The 14,916-nt window shown below is 37.7% G+C and overlaps 3 protein-coding genes across 7 annotated transcripts; 1 reads left to right on the forward strand and 2 right to left on the reverse strand.

Annotated features, from left to right (window-relative positions):
* Positions 1-1,153: 1,153 nt before the first annotated feature.
* Positions 1,154-7,966, reverse strand: LOC111016453 (anoctamin-like protein). 4 transcript variants are annotated; one of them, XM_022291868.2, is made up of 17 exons: positions 7,541-7,966; positions 6,739-6,931; positions 6,228-6,297; positions 5,978-6,093; positions 5,492-5,618; positions 5,313-5,413; positions 5,130-5,221; positions 4,915-5,019; positions 4,538-4,807; positions 3,844-3,976; positions 3,665-3,778; positions 3,509-3,576; positions 3,267-3,397; positions 2,634-2,716; positions 2,433-2,540; positions 1,808-1,966; positions 1,154-1,643 (listed from the first exon to the last, which is right to left on the reverse strand). In XM_022291868.2, exons 2-17 carry the CDS (start codon positions 6,910-6,912, stop codon positions 1,515-1,517), a joined length of 1,980 nt encoding a protein of 659 aa, XP_022147560.1. In that variant the 5' UTR covers positions 6,913-6,931; positions 7,541-7,966; the 3' UTR covers positions 1,154-1,514. The 4 variants fall into 4 exon arrangements, with proteins under 4 accessions (XP_022147560.1, XP_022147576.1, XP_022147568.1 ...); XM_022291884.2 differs by lacking the exon at positions 7,541-7,966 and adding an exon at positions 7,300-7,445; XM_022291876.2 differs by lacking the exon at positions 7,541-7,966 and adding an exon at positions 7,076-7,226.
* A 907-nt stretch (positions 7,967-8,873) lies between these two features.
* Positions 8,874-9,884, forward strand: VPS46.2 (SNF7 family protein). The gene has a single exon (XM_022288948.2). The coding sequence runs from the start codon at positions 9,033-9,035 to the stop codon at positions 9,642-9,644; it is 612 nt and encodes a 203-aa protein (XP_022144640.1). The 5' UTR covers positions 8,874-9,032; the 3' UTR covers positions 9,645-9,884.
* A 1,786-nt stretch (positions 9,885-11,670) lies between these two features.
* Positions 11,671-14,834, reverse strand: LOC111020764 (glycosyltransferase BC10). 2 transcript variants are annotated; one of them, XM_022297533.2, is made up of 4 exons: positions 14,453-14,834; positions 14,267-14,357; positions 13,331-13,918; positions 11,671-12,580 (listed from the first exon to the last, which is right to left on the reverse strand). In XM_022297533.2, the coding sequence occupies exons 3-4, from the start codon at positions 13,856-13,858 to the stop codon at positions 11,942-11,944; spliced, it is 1,167 nt and encodes a 388-aa protein (XP_022153225.1). In that variant the 5' UTR covers positions 13,859-13,918; positions 14,267-14,357; positions 14,453-14,834; the 3' UTR covers positions 11,671-11,941. The 2 variants fall into 2 exon arrangements, with proteins under 2 accessions (XP_022153225.1, XP_022153218.1); XM_022297526.2 differs by lacking the exon at positions 14,267-14,357 and having other exon boundaries at positions 14,453-14,832.
* Positions 14,835-14,916: the final 82 nt, after the last annotated feature.

Consider the following 14,916-nt stretch of genomic DNA (forward strand, 5'->3'; position numbering starts at 1 on the left):
AATGTCACCTTTTTGTTTTTGTTGGAGTTTGTTTTTGTTGGAGTTTTTGAAAGGAATGACCATTATAATTCAAGAAATAAAAAGATAACCCTTTGAAAAGAAGGATTTGGTTTGGCCCCAGAGGTACACGAATGGCTCTGTAACGAAGAATGACCTTCAATTATTTAAATTTTCTTTTCCATAGAAATGGTCAGAGAGTTGAATTTCCAAATTTCACCTAAACAACTATCAATCCCTGCCAAAAAAAAAAAAACTACCAATCATTTTGGCAACAATGGTAATATAACAGTCAGTAACTTGTGGTGTATCATTTCACTTGAACATGCCAAAATTTATAGACTGTGCAACAAGATTTGCAAACCCAAAACTTCTCTACAAAGAAACAGCATATTTGGAATGTTCAAAGTCAATGGATGTGACTTTCCAACACGCATTTGTGCAGCATCTGTTGCTTGTCCCAGTTGCTCTCTCGGCCATATACAAATGACCCAGATGGTGTCTTCTCTACGGTTGTGCCTAATCCTTGGCTGCACGACCGGCATCCAAGAAAACAGACAGCCATGTCTGTGAAGAAGTCTCTCTCTCTGACAAAAGCTGAGGACGCGAAGCGCCACAGAAGGCATGAAGCTGCCAGAAAGCGCAGAAGATCTTTCGATCTCTGTTTTTCATCCCCAGAACTACCAATGGAACGTGGGAAGTCTTTGAAAGAGATGGATTCAGAGAAGTTGAAGACTGGGATCAGGAAATGGGCTAAAGCCGTGGTGGCTTATGCTCGCCAAGTAAGCGACCGCCTTGGAAGCTGGCGTCGCTAGTTGTACCAGATGGTTCTGTCATGGAGTTTGGTGAAGTTGACTAGCATTAGAATCACTCAAATTCTCTCTGTTGGGTTTGTTTTTGTTTGAAATGAAATGAGCTTTGGAAGCAACATAGTTTGAATGGTGATGGGTGCACGTTTCTTGAAGTCATTGGTTGGGGGCTGACTTATGGTTCTCATGAAGAACATGGATCAGCATGGAAATTGCTTGTAGTGAGTCATGAAAGCCGAAGATCAAAAACAATGTACATACTCTACTTTCTTTTTCCTTCATCTGAAATAATATGGTCCTTGAGCTTTTCTTTGAGGAATAAAGTGAGATTCTCTTTGAGAAATGAATGACTACGGAAACATAACAGTATTAAAGTGATTCCCTGTGTACAATGAATCATCTCTGTTTCTCTCTCTCTTCCCCCCCTTATCTACTGAAGGAGGAAATGGCCAAATGGGTTTAGAGAGTCCCAAAGAATCATCCACCAGTAATGTGAACAAGTTCCAAACATGAAAGCCACCAAAAAAAAGGCAAAAAAAAAAGGAAAAAAAAAATACAAAAGAGGTGGTGGGGAAAACACATTCATAACAAAACAAGAACACCTTGGTAAAATCAGTGACTTCTATGATCTTTATCTATAATACTATATGCTCTATAGCAGAGGGTGGAAGTGGAAAGAATGTGCTTTATCTATATACCTTTCTCTTTCTACTGAGTTTTCTTTACATAGTTTAGAGCTTTTTCTCCACCTGATATGGTTCTTAGTAGTCTTTTTGAACAAATGTCCTGCACCTGTGTAGCTTTCTTCACGCGATTGGCTTTTACCCATGCGGGTTCCTGCCATGTAAGCAAAGTTTCATCATCTTTAGCATTTTTAATTTTAGGGAATGAGTGGTAGAAGATTTGAAGTCCTAAATTATCTAGGCCTGCCGAAAGTTTGATTCTCTCTTTTTTATAGAAAAGGTTCGAAAAGTTTTACAAGGGGGAGAGTTAAATTCTACCTCAGGTACTAAACGAGAGAAACCGAACTTGACCAGTAGGAGAATATGTTCCATGACTAGGATGGCTGCAAGTCCAGGCTCAATCTTCCATTTTCCTTCCTGGTCGTATAACCATACTAGAAGTGCGCAGTTGGTGCATATGGACATCACTATCAAAAACTGAGATTTGGAGGTTTGTCACTTTGTTAGACATAGATATAATATTAAATCTAAGACTTCGACCAAAAGAAAAAATAAAGCAGCCAGTTCTATCTACTAATGAAGTTTGCTTAACACGTTCTATTTGGGGTTGGATAAGGGTAAGGCAATCTTTGGATACAGAGACTTTTAATGCTGGTCCACCGGTTGTTCCCCTTTAGGGATGCTATGACTGCCTACAAAGAATAGGCAGCCTCATCTATGTATGAATCAAATCAGTCATTACAGAATCCGTTTTGCCCATAAAGTTGAAACTAAAATATATATGCCTCTAACCAAGTGGTGCTTATATAAACTAAAGTTGAGCAAAATTCAGCGAATGTGTTCTTTAAGAAACTCAATATTAAAAGTTCAAATTGAAAAAGAAAATGTTAATGTAGAGATGTCCTAGCAGAAACCAGAGTTTCTAAATCCAAAATGTGAGTACCTGAAAAATGTTAAGCCAAGCACCAATTGTCGTTGCTACACGGGGAATGGGCCTTTTGTACATAGCTAGCAGTTTCAGAGCATCTGTTCTTATTTCTGTGATGTTGTTCTGAATATAGAACTCAGAAGATCATTTTATGTAAATAAGAAATAAACAGTAATGGGAAAGGAAACCAAATACAAAGAAAGCCAAAGAATTTACCAAAGCAGCAAATGCAAATGCAAGAGGGAAAGCACAAGCAAACATCATGATCATTCCGAACTGCAATGCTAACTCCAAACAATCTGCATTCAGCGTTGGAGTACTTGTTAGATAAAAAAGGGAGAAACAATCACAGAGGTTCTTGAACAAGGAACTAATATTTATTATTTTATGTTAAAAAAAAAAAGAAGTTTCTGAAAGAAGCCGAATCCAACGTCTCTTTGACCTGTCTATACCCCAGTAGAAGTTTTCTCGAATGTTTTTTAACAGAAATTTTCAACAAAAAGCTCTAATAGCATTAGACCAAACAATCTTGCGTTATCTTAGACCAAACGATCTTAGCTTAGTCACTGGGGGAAAACCAGTGAAAACTGAGTCAGAAGATCTCAAGTGCAACAAAGAAAGCGCCAAGAAATCCCAAAAGTCAGGAATAATTACTACCAGAAAGTAAAAAAATTTCAAAGTCTCATTTAGGGGTTCAAAGAAGGAACTCCAACTTCACTTAGCTTGCCAAAGAAACAGAGTTAAAACCTCAGAATTTACGAACTTTGAAGAAACTGTAAATATAATGAATGTGATCAGAAAAAGATATACTAATTCTACTTGTTTCAAAAGTTGTATTTAGCTTATTACCATCAAAGAGCCCATCTTCTAGCTCAACACCAATGCTCGCAGAATAAGAAGGTTTCAGGTATTCTTTCTCTGCCCGAGAAGCGAAGTGGATCTTCCCTTGAGGAGATCCTTTTTCACGTCTTTTCTTGCTCCTTTACACCGAAGGATGAGTAAGCCGCCACCCAGTTAATGGAAAAGTAAGCCTCAGCATGCCCAAAATGTAACAAGTCCAGAAATTGTTGGCAATGAATGGGAGTACTTACCGGACTTTGTATTTCCTATAGCTGTACTTGAGATAGGGTAAAGAATTTTCCAACAAGTTTTCCAACACCTGAATAACAATTTCCAATTCAAAGCATATTACGATCAGAAATAGTGAAGAACCAAGTAAAGAGTTAAAAAGTTGATTGTTCTTCCACCTCAGATATAAGAAGGCGTTGTATTAACACTTGACGAAGAGTTGTGAAGTTACGGTGCAAAAGGGCATGGTAGAAGACTCCAATATATGATTGCATAAAGTAAAGTCCAAAAATCTGCAAGGAAACTCGTTTAAGTGAACCAAAGCCGTGAGAACAAAGAAGAGAAAAAGCCCATTTACCTTGTAGACCAAACTATCAGCCCTTTTTTCATGGTTTTCATAGTTTTCGCAGTTAATGAGCTTCATGGATATCTTAGCTCCCAACCGTGTGAAATATTGAATGGCAAATAGGTACAAGACAGTCAGCCCAAACCTGAAACCAAAAAATATGTATAATAAAGATTTGTTCCCAAATTATATTATACAGTTACCAACAGAGTGTACATACAGTAATAAATTATTCCTGCCAAAAATGGACAATGAAATGTGAAGAAAAATATTCAGCCATACTTGAGACAGTTTTTCTTAAGCTGTGTACATAGAGACTGCTTTAAGACTGATGTAAAACACTGTTTCTTTGAACTGCTAAAAGATGATTGACAAAATAACAAATTTGAACTTTATTCCAAACATACTGATGTGAGAACACCTATGGTGACATTTTAGTGTAGAAGTATATCAGGAATAGAGATTCTGAATGTTTAAGATCATAAAATTTTACTTGGTTTGCATCATTAGTAAAGGGAGAAAAAGATGAAATTGTGTATGGCTTCTTTCAAATTGATCAAATGCTGGTACCTAGAGGGAAAGGTCGAAAACTGCAACAGCTAAGAGGGCAAGGAAATAATATTTAATAAAGAATGATCTGACGTGTTGGACAAGTAAATCATGAGTTCAAGTGCATGACACATTTGAAGGTATCTCAAGTTCTTACTTGATAGCATCTGACCGAATAACCTCATAACAATGAGCATATGCCAACTCAAATGGCAACTGCAGGCATATAATGCTCAAGATGATGATAGCGTCATTTCTAAATCGCCTAAGGCGGCCAAACCACTCAATTCTTTGAAACACTTCTTTCTCTTTTGTTTTATCCATTTCCTGGTTTTTTATGAGCTCCACAGGTATTTGTGGAGAGCCGCATTCCACGCCCGAAAGTCTAAAACTTGAATCACCTATGAAGGAATAATTGATCTGCCATCTTTACAGCAAGTGAGAGATAATCAGTGCCAAAAGGTAGACAAAAAAGGAAGTGACCACAACAGCATATACAGATTCACTAGCACAATTATGCCTAGACCAAGGTACCTGGCTATAAGGGCAGAGTTTTTCCGTCGCCAGAACTGGGAAAACATGATAGCCCATAAAATAATGCTTATAAAGAAAATAGGGAGGACCAGTAGTCGCAGGGACCTGTAGACAAGATGAGCAATATGATGTTTATTTCTATGTAATTTTGGAATGCTTAAACAAGTTGGAAAATAATTGCTGGCCCTGCAGCTAATTGATATAGAGTGGCTCACCCGAATTCAACTAATTGCAGTATCAGCCCAAGCGAAGCTGGAAATAGCATCCATCGTGTATACATTCCAAGGAATGCGAAGTAGAGTGCAATCTTCAAACAGTTAATTCTCTAACATGTTAGTCAAACTGCACATCAGAATGATTAGCTCCTATAAAATAACATTATAGTTGAGTTTGAGTACCTTTGCACCATAATATGAATAAACCTCATCAATGGGCTGGCCAGTGAAGTCCCACCAGTTAAGTGCCCAACTTCCAAGGAGCTTCTTCCTAATTTTTTCATCTATAAAATAGCTATCTCATGTCCAAAGAATATACAGCACAGAGCTGCAAAATTTTAGGAAAGTCAAGGCAAGCATACCATGTAGAGGAAATATTTGTTTAACAATTTTCTTGGATTCCAATGTACTGATTAAACTCTCCCCAACTTTCCATTGAAATTCTTCTTCATCACATTTAAGAGTTACAGCTGACTGATTCTCATTTACCTGTAAAATGTAAGAGCTTATATCTAGTAATGTAGAGGTACAGCATATGCTAGGAATTGACAAACATCAACGGAAGGATATCAATCAATAATCAGATGCCTAATCATGGGATAGAGCTTAATGACTTTCTGGCTTGTTTTTCACATTCGATACTTGTCATTCAAATTCCAACTATTTGCACATGAAATCAAAGGGTAGATAAATGAAATTATTAAACCATCAAAGCAACTTTTTTCATATGAGAAAACTCATAATAATTATGAAAATAGATTTCCCTATGAAAGATATTGAGATAATAGTTTATTTATTAGAATAAGTGGATGAGGAATAAATCTTCTGCAACATGAGGAGTCACTCACAATCCCATATATCAAATGATGATAGCAACGAAATCTCTCACACCAACTGAAGAGTGAACCATCAGGCTGTCTCACAAAAGCATTAACCTCATCTAGTTCAAAAAGCAAATCCATCCCTTGTATCCCGATCACCACAACCAATGCAAAGAAACAAAAACACAAACTTTTAAAAACGTGTTAAAAAGAAAGGCCAGCAAGGAAGGGAAGACGAGAATCAGACAAGGGGTTTGCTAAAGATAGTCAGGCTTACCAATATGAGTCCTCTTCTTCATTTCTAGGCGCACAGCAGCCTTTCCTAATGTCTCTAGGGGAGCTGCCAACTAGATTTTACAGGCAAGAGGTCATCAAATCACAATAAATGAAGATTGCAGATAAGTAAGTGGGAAAGGGAAAGCTTAACAGAAACCAACTCATTCAACTAAAAACTTAAGAATCAATAAGTATGCGTGTATATATTAAAAGAGTCCGACACGATATATAATTTTTGTCTAGCAAGCGGAAGACAGGTGAGTAAAACTAGCTAGGTTGTTAGCTCATATAGACACTTCTGTTACTCCGTTACAGACATAAGAACAGCATCTTTAGTGCAAGTAAATGTTAAGCGAGCACATGCCAATCACAATTGTACATAAATATTGAAGGAAAACCATCCTCATAAATCAGGCTACTGTCTAATAACCATTATCTAAATTAGCATCAAGAGAAATGGTGTCCGCTGAAATAAAGTCGTGACAAAAAAAAAATAATTAGCAGAGGCAAACCTTCATGAACTCATCGTTGACGCCATCAATTCTCTCAACGATTAAACCCACCTTCCGAAAGGCATTTTCGAGCACCTCCACACAGTCATGAGTGGCGTCTTTTTTCTTCGTTTTCCTTTTTGGAACCACCAAGCATATCTCAAATACAGGTTGTTCCTTCAGATTAACTTTCATTTCCGCACTCACTCACAGTCTGCATCCAAGAACACCAAAATATTAAGACTATAACGGCATACGTAACTAGATTTTCGAATGTATTGGATTAGGGAAAGGTAGGATCAATCAAGTAGATAAAGACTCTGTTACAAAAACCCAGTAGCCATATGGGTCTGAATACCATTTGGAACGAGACGGATTTGGGAAAAAGGAGACAGTTCTCTTAAATTGATTAAATAACCAAATAAGCGCTAAAGTTTTGACACAAACGGCAACATGCTTCGGCTGAAATGAAGCTTTACGGGAACCAATTTAGCGAAATCTTTTCAAGAAACTGGTAGAACGGATGCACATAGAATAAACAAATCTAGACAAGAGAGAGAGAGAGACGGAGGGAGGACAAACCAGGTGTCTAAGGGCATAGCATTGGCGGAGAAGCCGCTGCGATGGAGAGACACATGGGCGAGCGTAGAAGGATACAGACACGTACTAAAACTCGGTGAACCCACAAACAAAATCCTCTCTCACACGCTAAAAAAGAAAAGAGGAAACGCTTTGTTGGGGATTCGAAGACGGCCAATTGTGATCATCCCAGAGCCTTATTTACACGATCGAGTGGTGAAAATTTAACAGTGAAAGAGCGTACCAGAAAGACAGAGGGGCTCGTTTTCGGTAACGTTTCAGTGATTTTGCAGTCTGGTAAAGATTTCGGCAAGCTCGATGCGATGTTGTTCTCTGCAAAACGAACAAAAGAAAAAAAGAACGCAAAATAGAGACCGCAACGGACGAAGAACCAAACTGTCAGTTTCAGAAATTTCAGCTGATTTTGCTCCCTCTGCTATGCCACATTTCTATTCTTGCTCCCAACATTCCAATCATGGACATTGCTTTCCATGATTAGATGCAAATTTTGCAATCTCTCTCTCTCTCTCTCTCTCTCTCTCTCTCTCCTGAATTTTCCAAATCCTTCTTCTTCGCCTCTGCTTCTTCCTCTTCTCTCCCCCTCCGATGGAAGTTAAACTTCTAACAATGTTAGAGAGAGGGATTGTTTTTTTCCGCCAAGACATTTGGAGTTGGAGACTGGATACTTTATGCATTCTTTTTTTTTCTCTCTTTTTTCTTTTTAGAAAATTATGCATTCTTTAAATTAAATTAATTAGCCTTTTCTGCCCTTATAAATTATATATTAAAGTGTTAATTAAATAGAATTAGTATTCAGAATTGATATTTGATTATTAACTGTATAACCTACCCCTTCAAGTTCGAATTACTACTCGTAATTAGTATAGTTTGAAGAATTTAATTCATTATTCCTAAAAAAGAAAGAAAAAGAAGAAGAAGAAGAATTTAATTCATTAAAACTAGGCTTGAAATAATTAACTTGCAGAAAATAAAAAAGTAAAAAATAATTTTAAATATACCACAGATCAAGCCATAAAGTGTTTCAAAAAAAAAAAAAAAAGATCGAGCCATAAAATGACATGCTTTTTTTTTCCTTTCCACCTATTATTGATGAACTAAAAAACAAATAATACATAAATATTACCCTCTATTTGAGTAATTAATATTCATTACTCAAGATTAAGTTTGGTTTAGTTTTGGTTTTATTATTATGTTTATTTTATTGAGATTTATTGCTTATTTTTATGGAAGATTGTAAATATCACATCCAACTATAGAAGTTTTACGATTGCACTATTATTATTATTTTATAAAATTGAAGATTCGAATCCACGGTAACTGAGTTAAAAATTTCAAATATAACTCAACGTATTTTAATGATTTAAGATTTGAGAGTTGATTTTTTTTATGTAAAAAAAAATTTATATGAAAATTTATTTAAAAGTTTGAAAGCGACTTTTGTAGTTTTCCAAAAGAGGGGGACCCAATAGTTAAAATTGGAGGGAGGGGTAAAAATTGTGGACCCCGCATTTTGATTTTTTGATCGACAAATCCGCGTCGTCCAATTCCTTCCTCACCAAGTCAAACGATTCTCCTTCAACCGAGTTCGTAGAAGTTTCATCGTTCCCTTGAGACTTCAAATTCGCAAATCAGTACTTTTTCCAGCCCTAGCGATTCATCAGTTTTTTCTTTTTCTTTTTGATCAAACTCCACCGCATTCTGGGGATATTCCGATTATGGGGAACACCGAGAAATTGTTGAATCAAATTATGGAATTGAAATTCACTTCGAAGTCGCTGCAGCGCCAAGCCAGGAAGTGCGAGAAGGAAGAGAAAGCCGAGAAGCTCAAGATCAAGAAGGCTATGGAGAAGGGGAACGTTGACGGAGCCCGAATTTACGCCGAGAACGCGATCCGCAAACGAACGGAACAGATGAACTATCTCCGCCTTTCTTCGAGGCTTGATGCTGTTGTGGCTCGCCTCGACACACAGGCCAAGATGACCACAATTAACAAGTCCATGGCGTCGATCGTCAAGTCCTTGGAATCTTCTTTGGCTACTGGGAATTTGCAGAAGATGTCGGAGACTATGGACCAGTTTGAGAAGCAGTTTGTGAATATGGAGGTTCAGGCCGAGTTCATGGAAAATGCAATGGCAGGTTCGACATCGCTCTCGACTCCGGAGGGCGAGGTCAACAGCTTGATGCAGCAGGTGGCGGATGATTACGGTCTGGAAGTCTCCGTCGGGCTCCCGCAGCCGGCCTCACATGCAGTGCCGACCAGAGAAACTGAGAAAGTCGACGAGGACGACCTGACGAGGCGCCTTGCAGAGCTTAAGGCCAGAGGTTAACAGAATGGCGTGAGAATAACATCTTATTACTGTGTGATGTATATGAAATCTACGCATTTAGAAGTTATGGGTTATTGGGCTTGCTATGAATATTCAAAAGATGTTGATTTTATGTCTATATTCCAGTGAATTCGCTTTCAATGGTAATTTCTTATCTGCGAATTTGCTGTATGTTTTCGAGGACTTGAACATGGCGTTGAATATAATTTTTTCCCTTAAAAACCCGATGACGGGTATGCATATATGCACCACCTGTAACTGTGGGATTCCATGGTTGTATTTTATTCTTCTGCCAATATCCAAGAAATGTTGCTTGAAGCTTGAGTTAATCGGCTAACCAACTTGATATGATGCAAAATGTTTGTTTTTGATGTTTATTTTCTTGCCCTTGTTGAGTGAGACCTTGTTCATGTTTCAGCCTCTTCCCCGTGCTCAATATTGCTCACACATTACATTAGAAATAGTCGAATTTGAAGATATCCGACTTGATGTGTTAATTTGTTAATTGTTATGTATCAAGGTTTTCTGCCTTGAATTACGTAGTTGCCATATAGTGTTATTGTTTCTCTTACAAATGCTTAACCATTTGTAATTAGTTGGTTGCAATTATGTGTTTTGTTCAGTTTATAATCTGCTTAATTGTGCTTCTACTCAAATCTTATTTAAAGTACACAGCTCTGCCTCTAGTGAATTTATGTGAAGTGAATAGAAAACTCGTCATATATCCAGGACTTCCCTAGCAGATACTGGAAAATGGAGATTATTATCTAACTAGCTCATCTATCTTTTGCTCCTTTCTATATATGTATGTGCTTTAGCCCTGATTGTCTATTTTAATACCGAAATAGAGAGAGAATCGTCTTGTTTAGCTTATGTGCTTGCTTATTGGATTGGGTTTGCGGTAGATGAAGTAACACAAATATGAATTGAATGTGGTATCTGAGCAGTAAGCTTTCAACTGCACACCTTTTTCCGATCTCCTTCCGATTGCTAGAGGTTATATTAATTGTTGTAATGCTTGTGGCATTGCCCACCAGAGATTCCTTTGCAATTGCAGATGAGTTCATCTTCTACATTGTCGTAAAATATTTCAGCTATAGATGACGCTTCTATCTGTTTCACATCCACTGATAAAACTGCCTAGGATTGCTGTTAGTTTCTCTGGCATTGAATTCTAAATTTCTTGCATGACTTCCTTGCTCAAGTTATAGAGGTCAGTTGGTATTGATAGATCCAATGCCTTCCATTAACAAAGCTGCTGCTCTTGTATCTCAAGAGCTCTAGACAAAACTGAATTCTGTGGCTATGTTGGATACATGGTGATCAGTGGAGCTGATCGCAGGACCATCTCTGTCGAAATTTATGCTAATTGCTAATTCTCAAAATATGATGGCCAGCAACAGAGGTAAGGGAGAATGATTTGCTTTTACTGTGGCCGCATTGGATGCATGGTTGAGAGATACTACAGAATCCATAGATATCTCTTGTTGGATACAATTTAAACAGAAAAATAATGTCTGAGAGAGCCAGAATAATCGACATGATAACATAGCTAGCTGATCTAGTTTCGGAAAGTTATCGATGGTTCTTAAGGCTCGTACTTTAACTGAGCTAACGAACCGGCATACGTGACACACTTTGCTTCATAATATAGTGATCATGGCTTTAGAATACAAACATAGAGATGGCTGCAGCTGTTGCGTCTTGATATCTTTGTTAATATGAGATTTATCTTTGTTAATATGCTAAATCTCAGTTCAAATCTAATAATGATGTTAGTCACTAAACTAAAATGATCACAATATGTGTGTGGAGTTCAAACCTCCAATCTTTTAGTTGAAGATATAATGCTATAACAACTGAAATATAACGCTGAGCAAATGTACATTCGAGAGCTCATCATCTTATACTCTCAAAACTCTTTAAATTAGACTCTTTAAATTGACCTTCAACGGGATCTCCAAAATCCTAACAAATTCATACATCAAAAGATGCAAGAGCAAACTAACGAGAATTATCGCCATAATAACATCCATCAATGGTACCAGGAGCTGCAATTTTATTATACCGAGACAGATATGTCATTGGAGAGACATTACATTGAATTGTTTGACTAGAGAACTAACAAAAAATGCCCATCATCCTGGAGCTCCAAGTTTGAGAAACGTATACATTTTTTTTTTATACATCTACATGTGTAACCCTAATGTTTCAAAATTCGTGTAAAAACCTAGTGAAAAAATGAAGCAGATTGTATCTACTTAGTCGTTATCATTTGCAGTTCTTCCAAGCTTTTATCAAAATCCCATAACTTCGGACGATATATTCAACAAACGATGCAACGCATTTGGAGCGAACTTCCTAGCAAAAAGGTAACAGAGTGTTGATGGCTGGTCATTGTAAAGGCAAGACCCGTCTTTAAAAAGTCTCCTGAAGAATTCCCCCTCGATATCCGCCTCTCCAAATGTTGCAGGATGAGCACCGCCCCTCGACCAGTCAACAGCTGTAAGACTCCTGTTTGCTAGGAGGTGAGGCGTTTTGATGCTTAACATAGTCTGGAAGTAATGTTCATCAACATAACAGGGTGGGTTGCAGAACTTTTTAAATTTTGGGTAGTAAACTGTATCTTCAACTATCTTCACTGCAAGTTCTCTATTGACTTCAAACCACTGAGGTCCCTTCCGCCAATTGGTGAGGTTAATCTCTGGTGCCATACTCTCGTTATAGCGTCCCCTACCAATGGGTCCTGGTTCATCAAACGAACCCATGAAACTGTATCGGGATCGGGATATGTAGTGATATATGACGCTGAAGTTGTGAAGAGGAATACAAGATTCAGAAAGAAGAATGAACCATTCATTCGCAAAATCAAGTAATGCATTGGCGAGCAGTCTCCTCTCGGCATCACACATACTTATCCTTCCCCACTCTGCCATCTACGAAATCATCACATAAAATGAATGGTCATTTTCTATGAGAAGGCATTTGGAACAATAATTGTACTTCCAGATTGAAACCAGATCACTGCAGCTGGATAAATCAGTTGATATAAAAACATACAGAAGCTTCACAATGTAAGCAAAGAGTGCCCCAACAAATTGAAGTGGGAATGTTAATAGAAATCAAACAAAAAATCTGAAGACAGACTAGCCGAGACAGAACTCGATATATTAAAAAAAGTAGTCATGAATGATAGAAATAAAACTTCACAAGAAGCATCATCAATCACAAAGATTTAAATGTCCACTTTCTTGCACTAATGATTCGATAAGCTAAAGTTGAGTTAGAAGTCATAAATCCATCAGTCTACCAAGTGATGATATATTTTAGACAAGGAATAACATCTAATAGAGTCCAACCACAACAACCGAATCGATTATTTTCATGCATAAGTACTAGATTACATAGCGTAAAATATTTTAAAACAGTCACAAGCATCCCTTTTACTTTTCTATTGCAGGATTGACAGGGTGAACAACTAGTTTTCAGATACGAGATATCCATTCTAGTCAATGTCATTATGGACGCATTGCCCAGTTCACACGTCTGAAGGATCGCTAGGTTTACTTTGGTTGATCAAAGAAGATGTGCAGAACAAATACTTGCATAAGAAAAGCAAAACAAAACTGTGCAGTTATTATGATTAAAGCAGAATGTCAGTAATGTGCAACAACAACATGTATTACCTGACTGGGTATCTGTCGTCCAAAAAATACCGATGAAGGTGGAAAATCGGCAACATAATATGGCATAGAGTGAACATATATAGAATAGAGTCTCTCGTGTCCCTTAAAGAACCTCTCCCAAAGAGGAGCCATGGGCAGGGGTCCCTTGGTCAAGAACATGAAAGCAACTTTGCGAACTCTCTTGAACGGATACTTCTTCACACGGGGAACGAAAGAAGCCCGCCAGAGAAGCTCGGTGTCGTCCATGGCGTGCAGAAGACTTGATGGAGGTTTGATCCATCTTTCTATACTAGCTGGCTCTTCAGGACAAGGTCGAATTATGGACTGCGCTACAGGTGTCACATTTGGACCGCCAAAGTACTTGACAGTGTGCAAACTAACAAGTGATATTCCGAGGACAAAGAGCAAAAACAGAAAGAAGAGCTGAAGAAACCTGAAAGGAAAGGCCTTAATTGGGTTGTTTGCTCTTGTGCTGGTAGCAGTAGCAGAGGCCTTGCCTTCCTCAATTCCCACCACTCTTGTCTGCATCTTTGCCTCAATTTCCAACCCAATTCACTTCCGGGTATTTCACATCCAAGGAAGTGGAATCTAAAAGCACGTATTTAACAATCAGAACCAAATCTCAAAAACAGAGCCCATGTTATAGTTGAAATAGTGTGTCCTCAAAATGGGATTCCAACCACTATTCTACCATTTGCCTCGTTGGATAACTATTTTGTCTTTTGTTTTATATTTTTAAGAGTTACAAATTTATAACTACTACTGAGATCTAAGCCAAATTTTGAAAACTATACAAAAATAGTTCTTAAAAGCTTGCTTTCGTTTTTTGTAACCAATCGTGAGTAAGGCAGCCTTGAAAATAGAAAACCAAAAACGAAATCGTTATTGACCTAAATAGCAAGATCTCCCAAAATGCAAAGAAATATAGTTATTTACCAAGTGGGTAATTCCAAAACAAGACATTTCTTTCCCAAAACTAGAAACCTTCCCCATTGGATCAAAATGCCAAACACCACAGCCCTTGAATCTTCTTGCAGCAAATAGAAACAACAAATAACATGAAACCCTATGGCATTCAACAGAAAAATAAAAAGAAAAATAAAGGAATAGAGAGTGTATTACCATGTGGGGCGGTGGCGAATGGGCTACCTTCCACCAATTAAAGCTCCATACGATCGAGATTCGAGAAATGGCCCAGATCGATTCACATACCATTTAAAACCAGACTGCAATCCAGAGTTCGATTTACGAGTCTTCACAGTGGTAGCGCAGCGGTGGTTGGAAACTTAAACCCACGATGGAGAAAGAAGAAGGCCGTACGAGAACGAGGCGCTCGAAACTTCAAAGTAAAGTTTGATCGATTATTAAATATGTGAGCAAATAAATAAAATTGCAGGTGAATATTTGTCTGTTCTCTTGATTTGAGCGTTTTAATTAAATACTGTTTTTTTTCCTTACACGTGTAAAAATCCTCGAGCCCCTTTGGATTTGGTCTAATTTCTTTTATGTATTTATTCATTGTACGTTTAGATTAAACAAATAAATGAGGTCACACTAACATTGACAATCGAATGATATAAACTTGC

The sequence above is a fragment of the Momordica charantia genome, assembly GCF_013281855.1.
Source record: "Momordica charantia cultivar OHB3-1 chromosome 9 unlocalized genomic scaffold, Mcharantia_2.0 BLBB01000009.1, whole genome shotgun sequence".
Classification (NCBI taxonomy): Eukaryota; Viridiplantae; Streptophyta; class Magnoliopsida; order Cucurbitales; family Cucurbitaceae; genus Momordica; species Momordica charantia.

Bases quoted from the DNA above. Each gene is read 5' to 3' on its own strand.
- VPS46.2 (XM_022288948.2), top strand. From the start codon at position 9,033: ATGGGGAACACCGAGAAATTGTTGAATCAAATTATGGAATTGAAATTC.
- LOC111020764 (XM_022297533.2), bottom strand. From the start codon at position 13,858: ATGCAGACAAGAGTGGTGGGAATTGAGGAAGGCAAGGCCTCTGCTACT. The intron at 12,581-13,330 runs GTAATACATGTT...ATGATTTCGTAG, and splicing joins GACGACAGATACCCAGTCAG to ATGGCAGAGTGGGGAAGGAT.
- LOC111016453 (XM_022291868.2), bottom strand. From the start codon at position 6,912: ATGAAAGTTAATCTGAAGGAACAACCTGTATTTGAGATATGCTTGGTG. The intron at 4,808-4,914 runs GTACCTTGGTCT...CTTGCTGTAAAG, and splicing joins AACTCTGCCCTTATAGCCAG to ATGGCAGATCAATTATTCCT. The intron at 3,779-3,843 runs GTAAATGGGCTT...GTTTCCTTGCAG, and splicing joins CTGATAGTTTGGTCTACAAG to ATTTTTGGACTTTACTTTAT.